Source organism: Akebia trifoliata, chromosome 2 (genome assembly GCF_017979445.1).
Source record: "Akebia trifoliata isolate Shusen 1 chromosome 2, ASM1797944v1, whole genome shotgun sequence".
Taxonomy (NCBI): Eukaryota; Viridiplantae; Streptophyta; class Magnoliopsida; order Ranunculales; family Lardizabalaceae; genus Akebia; species Akebia trifoliata.
This window is the reverse complement of record NC_141376.1, coordinates 8092069-8103434: the sequence shown is the minus strand read 5'-3', so window position 1 is coordinate 8103434 and position 11366 is coordinate 8092069. Positions and strand designations below refer to the sequence as shown.

Here is an 11366-nt window from a genome sequence, read left to right as displayed (position 1 = left end):
TCAGTCTTTTAAACCATTATTTAATGCAATTCAGATGTGTTGCCGAAGGAGGAGGCGTGATGAAGAGAATTGAATGCATGGTGTGGTGGAAAACGAGCAGTTTGTGGGGATGTGTGTTATTGACCGTTGGACACGTCACTGTTACTTCTCGGTTCGCTCGAGTTTCTGTTCTTTATTTAATTTACTGATGTTGTAGAGCCTGTATTAACTTAACTAAATTACTATCAACACCCAAGCATTGATCATCAACAATCATTATTTTCGTAACTGATACTGGACAAGTCGACCAACATAACAATGTTAAGGGAATTTTTCCAAAACGTGTGCAACTCATGTCCAAATTCCAATTTTGATACAATGTTCATTTTAATTCTCAAAACGTGCATTTCGAGTGATTTCGTCACTTTTATAATCAATGAATTTAGTGGTCTGTCTATGAATTCGTAGATATTAAAAATGACAAACTCATGAGTTCGAAGGTTTTAAAAATGACATATACATGTTTTAAGAATTAAAATGAGCAATGTATCGAACTCGAAATTTTGCCATATTCAATGCACGAAGTGGGGATTCACCCTAATTTTAGAGGGATGTTATTGACACCCCAAATTTTAGCTATTACATTCTAATTTCTTAAATTATTTATCACATCCTAGTTAAAGATGAAAACACACCATTCAAACATTACAAAGATTTGGCTCGAATTATTATCTCAACATTACCAAACAATATAATACACGTTCAAACGATTTCTATGGTTGTTTATTATTATATTAGGCTTATAAAATTTCTAGAGGATATGTTGTTTGATAACGTCTTCACATGCATGCTCATTCATAAGGGGTTATGCATAGACTTTTTACTCTCCAAACTCTAAAGAGTTGCGATAAATTGATGCGCTAAATCTGACACGGTGACTGACTCAGATGATGTGGCAGTGCACAGAACAATAGATCTTTTTCTTCAGGATACACAAGAAAAAAGATCTATGGTTCTATGCACATGCCATGTCAATCGCATCACTTTATCATTTAGTCAAATCTAAATGCTTTCTTCATTGGGACCATCTCAAAACTTGCATAAGACTTGAGAACCATTTTTCCCTTAATCAGTTATGTAATTTTTTCACTCAGATTGTTGTAGTTTGAGGATGGGCAAGCAATAAACAAGAATCCCTAATTTATCATCAATCTCAATTTCAATTATTTTTCTCATTTTTCACGAATATTTCTCAAATAATTAAAAATCATCAATCACACCCATTTTGCACATACCTTCTCAATCCTTTGTTAAACACTAATATTTCTCAAGTTAATATGAAACTACAAGGTAGCATGTGCAAACCAACATGTATTAAAAGGGTTTATTTATAATTTAAAATGTTAGTTACAGGATTTTCGAAGATTACAAAGTAAAAGGGATATTACATTGTAGTCTTTTGAGTTTTGGACAAAAATTACCTTGATTATATTAAGTTTAAATGTAAAGATAGGGGTATTTGTGAAATCCAAATTTTAGTGTCAAAGGTGTACTCCATCTTCTTTTTAGGGACATGTGAATGAAATTTTTTACATTTTGACCAAAATAATCTTAATCACATTAAGTCTAAATGTTAAGATAGGGGCATTTTTGGAGTTTAAATTTTGGTATCGAACCACGTTGATCTATTTGGCCTTCTCTCATTATAATAGTAAAGATATTGAGTTTGGATCTTATGCACTTAAAGTGGAAGATTGAAACCCTCCTCCAACACCTCAACACATACCACGTAAGTCACAATCCAAGCAAATTTTCTTAAAGTGCAAAAATCCTTACTCCATTTAATAAAAATATGGTGGATAAGAACTATTTAGTATTTATCCATTTATAGACATTTTTGACAATGATCTGCTTACTCGTGTTCCCTGATGGACTAATTTCCTAATGGTTTAATCATAAATCAAGTGTCGGGTACACTGAAAAATTACCTTTAACAGCACAACGAACAAGTTGGGATTTTGAAAATTTTGAAAAAAAAATCGGGAAAAATGAAAATGTACTCTTACTTATAGATAATATAAAATGTATATATCATTTATCAAACATAATTACAAAGTTGGGATTTTGAAATTTTTTTCAAATAATCAAATAATTTGGTCACTATGCTTTACAAGTCAAGGGTGTACTCGTAGAGTCGTAGTCAAAGATACGAAACATTATATAAGGCTTGATGACATCAGTATGTATGGTGTTATTTCAAACACACATTGATTAATCTATCTTCTTCGAACCTCTATCTTACTGTCAAAGCATGGGGCTTCTTCGCCCTCTTGTGGATGAACATAATCTGGAGGGGGGCCTGAAGAATGAAATTTGGTTCTGGAAAGACTAATGTGCTCCATGTATGGTTGGTGATCCCTAGAAACTTGTGAAGTATTGGTGTATGTGGATTATTATTATAGTAATAATTCAAGATCATGACATGTGGCGTGGACACAAATCCCAAGAATATTATAAGATATGTTTGGATCCAAGTCCGAGTGATGACTTGAAGAGTCTGATGGACAATTCAGGGACACAAATCCAAGAATATTTTTAACATTAGAGTCAATTGTTTTTTATATAAAAAAAAAAATTATCACCAAAGAGGAAATATCCTCTACAAGCTAAATATAGTAAAAATACGTGTGGGACGATAATTTTAGCTAACCAATTCCCACTTTACTAAAATACCCGAATTTTATTATCTTACAAGTAATCTTAAAAGCATTTCAGGATCTTATTCTCTTTAACCTCACTTGTTCTTTATCACTTGATTTATAGCTTCTATTGCACTAGATATTTGCAACTTTAAAAGACTTATAGGATATTCTTATTTGCCAACTGTTTGGTAAGCTTTTGCTTTTGATCGCCATTAACTCTCTTTTGCTTAACTTCATATCCTGAGTATCTTGTAATCTTTCTCATCTTTTTCTTACTTTTTTGTGGATAAAATGGAGTTGAACGCATCACCCAAATCTACATGAATTACAATATGTCAACCAATTGAACTATGGATCGTAACCCAGGAACTCTCCATTAATATTTTTTCTGTGTATGTTGGACTTGAAGCCATGACCTTAAAGTTGTTTTGCAATGTGTCAAACCAACTAAGCCATGGGAATAAGACGAGACGCAATGCGATGGTTAGATCTTCAATTTTCTTCTTCTTCTTGGAAAAAGCTCACCTCTTTTTGAGGATGACAAGTCGAGTCGTCTCGGTATCATTCGTCAAGACAAACCTATGTTACCCAATAGATTGCTACTAGTCCGAACGACAAACCAATACGAAGCAAACTAGTTCATGGTATGGTTCGTATTGGGTTCCTAAAATCAAGCGAATTACGAACTCACCAAATTTTGGTTGGGTTTGACGAACCAAATTATTGGTTCATTGAACTAGAGCATAAAGTTTGACGAACCCAACAATTTGATTCAACGAGCCAAACAATTTTTTTATCAGTTCGACGAACGAAACCGATTTATTATATTTTTTTCATTGATCATACTAAAAATTTGAATTATTTTATTAATTTATTTTTATTTAACTTAAAACTTTTTAATGTTATCATTATACTTATAACTTTTTTTTATGAATAAATTATACTTATAACTTGTATACTTGAATTATATATATGCACAAACAAACCGATCTAAGAAACCAAAGTGAACCTAGAAACGAATTCTCTCTACCTACCCCTGCGAATTGGGTTCCATTTAGAGTGGTGAACCTCAGACCTGATTTCGAACTGAGCAAATCGATGAACCAGGTTACATAGGGACAAACTGAGGATCTCCCTTCTTTGAGGTAGCAAGTTCAAGTCCAACTTACCAACACACAACGGAAGTCAAACTTTTATTGACACACCGAATTTTACTTATAGCATATTAATTAATTAAACTATTTAAATTAAACATATAAATTATGAAAGAGCTGATAGTGTCTCAACAACTCCTTTTGTAACATCCAATGCATATATTTCAATACAATATAGATAGTACTTTTGTAGAGTATATCAACCACCACTTCACGGAAGAGGACCATTTTTAAAAGAATATTCCCGACGTCTTTATAAAAATGTTAAATTTATGTGTACAATCTTGTGATGTCCCAAAAATCAGGGAAAAATCACATAAATTAAGAAGTTTTATAGTCGAATGCCAATAAATCCATTTTAAAAAAGAGCATCAATCAAAACGATGCAGTTGAAGTTCAATAGAGATCGGAATATGAGCTTATTTTAGTACGATATCTTAATTATCTTAAGTTCAGTTGGCAATTCATTAACCTATAAAAATAGATCAAGCTTGAAGGGCATTTCATCAGTTTTAAAACATGACACAATCTCAAATCTAAGTGCACACAATTGATGGGATAATTAATATAATTGTTGGATCTTGAAAGTTTGGCATTAAAAGTATTTTTGTTACACCAAGAAGATCATATTAGAGATGGTGAATTCGACTTTAAGGACAATGGATGTAGTCCTCGTCTAAATCATCCATTTAGATTGATAAGTCCATTTCTTCTTGACTAACTACAAGGATTGGGCTCCATGATATGGAAAAACAGAATGTGGAACAATTCAATTTTCATTTATCTCTAAAAGAATGTTCTTTAGGTAAGTGGGCCACAAAGGTTCAAATGTAATCAATTTTATATTTTAGAGGTGAACACAACATCAAGTCATCAACAATGGGGCTTTTCGGGCTGTTGCTAAAGATGTTTTTACCGACTACAATTTGAACGACAGAGTTGTCCGATTCCCAAGCTGTGTTAATTTCGATCCACTCACTATTACTAGGGGGGTGCTTGAGAGGGTGAGAGTGTAAAAGATGCATCATATTATGATGCATGAGATACATTATCAATGTATCTCATAATAAAAAAAATGTTGAAGTTGTGATTGAGAATAAAATATTTAGTAATATCTATTAAGATGTTCTAAATTAGGAATTTATAGGTAATTAATAAATTTATATTAGGTTAGTTTCTAATATCTTTCTTGATGTAATCTTTATAAATACCTTAATAAGATTTATGTAATAATCATCCAAGAAATCTCAATAAAATTCAAATTTCTACATGGTATCAAAGTTCAAGTTCCACTGAGCATATCGATTTTGGTGCGTCGTTCTTCGGTGATGGCACCACCGCTATTGTCGAACCTGAATCATTTTGTTCCTGTTATTAGTATTTTTTTTTTCAATAAAAATACCATCTTTCTCTGTGTGTCTACAAATCTCCCTACTTCACAAGTTAATCCGTCATGATTTTGATTCTATAATCTCTTCAATGAGAGTTTTTGTATTTAAACTGCACGATCCTTATTTGTATGCTAATAGGAGAGAACATGATAGATCTAATCTAATGAGCCGCTGGCTCCGACAGACACAAAAATGAGCATGATGTGACAGTGATGGACTTCATCGATAGACGGTAACCACCATCAAGTTTGATTGAACGTTTATGGATATCCATCATCAAGTATTTCATGAGATCAAGATGAGTTATTCAATTAAGTCAATTGCAAACTCTTTATTCAAAAGACCATGCAAATGCGGGATGATGTAAAAGATGTATGATATTATGATGCATGAGATACAATGTATCATTATCAATATATCTCATAATAAAATGAAGATTAAGGTGGTGATTGAGAATAAAATATTTAGTAATATCTATTAAGATATTATAAATTAGGAATTATAGGTAATTAATATATCTATATTAGGTTAGTTTCTAATTTATTGGTTGATGTAATCTCTAAAAATACCTTAATAGGATTCATGTAATAATCATCCAAGAATTCTCAATAAATTAGATTTCTACAGGGAGTCCCATTGTGGTCGAACCTTGTCGCATTACAAAACGTTGTCCAATCGGATTGTTTGGAAATGCAATTCCAATCGGGGCGGTAAATTTTGTCCAAAGCTAAATACTAGTCAGAAAACGATAACAAATAAGTATATCAATGAAAAATTGAAAAGGACTTCGGAAAAAAAGTCAACAAGTGCTTAAAATTATTGGGAGGGAACCTAATAGGAAGCGGCGATGCACCTCAATTAGATGCGAAAAGGCAATCAACTAGTTTGTTGCTTTATTCAGGGCATTGATCAATGCATATTGTGATAGAAACCCAAGTTTAGATTGTCAAAATGCTCGTGGAGGCATTGTTGTCACAATCGTGAGATGGAGCACACATTTGTAGGCATGCCCTTGCATCAACGTGCTCTTGACATCGGCCAATGGATTCCCCATTTGACTCATCTTGAAACATGATCCAAGGAGTCTGACATGCGTGCAAGTTAACGGGACTTTGCTAGTTGCATTGATGATTCATGATAATTCGATAGATCGCACAATCTTTGTGCCATCTATGCATCATCCAAATGTCTACCCTATAAAATTTCAATGGTAGGATAGTGACATACTATGATGGTGACTTGTGATACAGATTCTTGATTCAATTTCGGAGAGGTAGTCTAAGAAATGACTATCACATCTAAGGAAGACAACAAGCATGCACAGTATCCAATCATAACGCCGTAAAGGTATTGAGGAGATCAAGAGTCCACCATGAAAGATAAGAGGCTTCGCAAAACAAAAACAAAAAAAGATTTCATAATAGAAAGAAGAAAAAAAAAACATACTTGGATGTTCAATTTCAACAAGGGAGCAAGGCTTTATGTGAAGAGGGGTATTTTTGTCCAATCGGCTAAAAGTTTGGTGTAAAATTTTGACTAATTTTTCATAAAAAAAGTGTTTGACTTTGACCAAAAGCGTTAGAAGGTTCGGAACTCGGAAGCTGCACTCTACATCCAATCTAGGTTAGAACTTAGAAGGTTCACTTCCAATCCCAAGCTGTATTGCTGTTAAACTCTGATCAAATCGTTGGATTCTCCTCGAGATTTCTAATTCAAACCATCCTAGTATTCTACGGAATCTCTCTCTCTCTCTCTCACGAACACAAGAAAGCAAGACCAGCAGTGATCGAGACTCAACAAACAGTAAAGCTGAAGATCAATCGAACCAGGTCAGTTTTTTCTTGTTTTCTTACTTCCTTTTAATTTTTTTCTCTCTGTTGAATGCTTGATCGCTTTATTGGGTTTTATTTTTTCTGCAAAGCCTTAAGAGGGTTTCATCTAAAATCCAAATTATAGTTTTAAATTCTCTGCAATTTTATGTTATTGTTGGGTTCTCTTAGTTTGTTTCCTGAAATCAAAGTAGATGAAGTAGATATTTTAAGTTCTTTTAACTGCCGTACTGCTTGAATTTGTTTCTTTTAAATGCGGAAATTTTAGGGTTTGAATCAATCCATCGAACTTCTCAAACTGCTTTTCGAGAAGTTATTTTGCTTATTTTTCTTTGTTCATTTTAGTTCTTTTTTAATTTTATGTTTGAATGCTCGATCGCGTTTGTGGGTTTTATTTTTTAGCAGAATCTTGAAAAAGGGTTTCACTTGGATTCCAAATTAAAGGTTTAAAATCTCTGAAAATTTAATTTTTTTTTGTTGGTTATCTGTGCTTCTTTGTTAAAATCGAAGTAGATGAGTTAAAACTTCACATTTTTTTTTTCTATTCTTTGAATGCTTGATCCCTTTTGCCAGTTTTATTTTTCTGCAGAATCTTGAAAAGGGTTTCATTTAGAATCCAAATTAAAGCTCTACAAGTTTATATTTTTGTTGGATTTTCTCAGTTTGTTTGAGAAGTTGAAGAAACAAAACAGTTCTGCTTGATTTTTTAAATTTTTTATATTTTTATTGAAGGAGGAAATTGTAGGATTTGAGTCAATCCATTGAACTTTTTAGATCACATTTTAAACTTAGTTCTTAACTGGATTTTTTCCATTTGTTTTTCCAGACTTAAGTGTTCAAGTTGAGAACATGAGTAGCTGTGGAATGCTCCCTCTCAAATGTCTGTTTTGGTAGAAAAACAGATCATGGAAACTAGGGTTTGGAAACTAACATTTTTTCCACTGGATTTAGTAAGATAAGAAGCCCATTTTGATGATTGTGAGGAACTCAAGAAATCAAGATGCCGAATCTTCGGCAATCATCCAGAATCAACACCTTAGAGCTCAAAGCCCATATTATCAGGAAGATCGGGCATCAGAAAGCGGACAAGTACTTCCATCACCTCGGCAGATTACTCAACCTCAAACTCACCAAGTCCGAATTCAATAAGCTCTGCATCAGTACAATTGGGAGGGAAAATCTCTCTCTTCACAACCAATTTATCCGTTCAATTCTCAAGAATGCCTGCCTCGCGAAGACTCCTCCATCAAAAAGAACCGAAACACAAGGTTCCCTAAATGTTAAAATCGCAAATGGGTATCACAGAAGCAATCTTGAGTCACTATGTGGAGACTTGTTTCCTCCATCCCCTCGCAAGGGGAGATCTTCAAATCTTCGAGATCGCAGGTTTCGGGACCGCCCAAGTCCTCTCGGTCCCCATGGGAAGACCCAAAGTAGTACCGTGTGCAATGAATCAACTCCTAGAACACAAGAGCATCAAAGTGCTATTGAACTGACTTCTCTCGGTAGTAGACCTCTTGGTGAAGTTGTCTCCGTGGAAGATGGAGAAGAAGTTGAACAAGTGACGGGTAGCCCAAACGTTCAAAGTAGAAGCCCTATTAGGGCTCCACTAGGCATCTCCATGAACATGGGTGGATCATCCAAATCTCTTCGTAGTAGTTTCCTATCTGCTTTTGACCCGGAGACTTGTCGCAATAGCTATGAACTACCCGATACCTGGTCCTTAAAGAAGAGATTGGAACGGAAATTGGAGGAGAAGGGACTTGGCATCTCTGTAGATTGTGCTAATCTGATGAATAATGGATTGGATGCGTTTCTGAATAGGATGATCAGACCTTGTATGGAACTGGCGAGATCAAGATGTGGACATGAACACATGCAAAGATCGGTTCAGTCCATTTCTGCATCATTGTTGGATTTCCGGGTTGCAATTGAGTTAAACCCTCAACTACTTGGTAAAGATTGGCCTTCACAGCTTGAGAGGTTTTGCTCGCGTGCATTAGAAAAATGAAAAGAAAAAAAAAATAACTTGGAAATGGATCGTATTGGATGGAACCATGAGTTGAATTTATGGACCTTGAGACATAAGTAATGAATCCTATGAGAGCTTTTAATCGCTGTGAGTAGGTCTCGTACGCTTATCGGGGATGCTGAGTTCTAGGGATGGGGCATGTTAATACGGTAAAAATGTAAAGTTACACTACAAAGAATCTTGTCGTTACGAAAGTTCAATTGGCTTTTTCAACTTATGTATCTGCTATTTGTTCATTATTATTAAGTTTTGCTTGCAAATAAAATTTTCTTTTTAGCTTTAGAGTATCTCCATTTATTGTAGTTGGATTCTTTAACAATTTTGAGAACCCAATCTTGAATAACCTGTTCATGTTGTCATTATTCTCTTCTCTAATTGATTATTACTGTCGGAGAAACATTAATATATTCCATATGAATGCATAAATTGAGAAATGCATGTAAAATGGGCTGGTGGCCATGCAAGGATCCAATCGAATTTAAAGGATAAAAACCATTTCACGTTCTCCAGGAGGACTTAATTGAGAATTTTGAAGGCGAACGTCTAAATTCCAAATCGCAATCAGAGTTAGAAGATCAATCGTCGGTGGAGGAATCTAAGAGATTGATGAATAAGATATCGAATATGAATCTGATTGTGCCGTTATGAACATATAGCAAGGTCTAAGAAGGGTAGATCGAGGAGAGGAAAATGTCTTGGCCTCATCTGGCCCCTCCAATTGAGACTAAATCTAGATGTCAATTTCTCTTATCTTGGAGTAGAACGAAGATATCTCAGATTAATTGTTTTTGGGTATGAGTTAGTTTTTATTAATCTTTTGAGCAATTTCAGTTTTCAAGTACATTATCTTTTTTTGCTATCGTCCAGTCCTGATAGTTTTTGGTTTTCATCCATTTTCTTTTGAAGTCCAAAATGTGTAATGTAGGGGGCATTTCTCTGAATCTTTGTAATTGATTCTTATCTTTTTATGTCTTTAAAATCCAATTAAAGACAACAAAACAATTGGAGAAACAAGCACAAGACTTTTGTTGCTTAGATATATTATCAGAACTAATAGTCATTAAGATTTAGAATTATCTTGAAACCATGTTCTTCATCAGATATGTGAACCCTTTGATCCTTTAGTGCCATTTACGAAAATAAAAGATGATTTAGATCGAACTAGAGACTTTTGAAACGCAAATGAATTCGGTACAAGAAGGTGATCACTAACAGTAAATAATCAGTGGCTCGATGAAGACTTACTGTCGCCTCAATGCCTATTTGGGTCCCAAAAAGAGGTGGCCTCTGTTGAAAGGATGGGGAACAATTGAGGCATACCATGCTATACTGCAACAGTGGCTCCATTTGTAAATGACACACTTGTCTTTGCATGATTTGGCAGTTTTTCTTTTATTAATGTTATTACTGCTATTGATCTTCCCATTTTCAAAATTTTTTAAATTAGATCAAAACCAAAGATGCAGGGACAAAAATTTTATTTGATGAGAGACTGAACATAGGAGGATGTGAAGATGATATCCATCCATGGAAGTTGATATCTACAGATAGGGAGGTTACATCTCATATCTACGTCCTTGATTCCTCAATATGGACCCACTAGAAGGAATGATGATAAAACTACGAAGAATCATACACGATCATCATCATCACCATCATCATCAACAACCTCATCAAAAGGAATGGCAAAGACGGGGACACATAAAGATCTTCCATAGGGGTCTCTTTCCCTTCTTGTTGGGGGATTTAGCCGTCTCTGTTTCTGTCTTCTTCAGCATCTCCCACATCACCTGTACGTCCTCGTATTCGCATCTCCTTATGTCGTGGGTTAGCTTCAATAGCCCTGCGTGTTTTCAAACACCAATCAGCTTTTATATATGTCGAAGGTGAGGCATGATCTTATCCATGCAATACGAAGACTACATCCATGCAATGGGCATGGTCACATTCATGATCATCTAAAAGAAATAATATATCTATGGTATTTAAGGTTTAAAATCTCATCTCGATGGAATGTTTTCATGAGGAGTAAGGAAGTCTAGATCAAAACATTCAATGTTTGGTTCTAATCTTGGTTGAAACTGAAATATCTCAAATGAGATATTTTGAAATGGTACAAAACTTTAAATAATGATCATATCTATCCATTCATAACTATGGGGAAGATAATACTATGGCTTTATCCTCAATTATACATGTGTCACCTTAACCGATACAGTCTTAATCAAAACAATCGAAAACATTCAATGTTTCATCTTGATCTTCGCAGAAATCAAAAT

The 11366-nt window shown here is 34.3% G+C and overlaps 1 protein-coding gene across 1 annotated transcript; it reads left to right on the top strand.

Moving 5' to 3' along the window:
* Positions 1-6801: 6801 nt before the first annotated feature.
* Positions 6802-9369, top strand: LOC147409297 (uncharacterized). The gene is made up of 2 exons (XM_086427322.1): positions 6802-7055; positions 7882-9369. The coding sequence occupies exon 2, from the start codon at positions 8056-8058 to the stop codon at positions 9064-9066; it is 1011 nt and encodes a 336-aa protein (XP_086283448.1). The 5' UTR covers positions 6802-7055; positions 7882-8055; the 3' UTR covers positions 9067-9369.
* The last annotated feature ends 1997 nt before the right edge of the window (positions 9370-11366 follow it).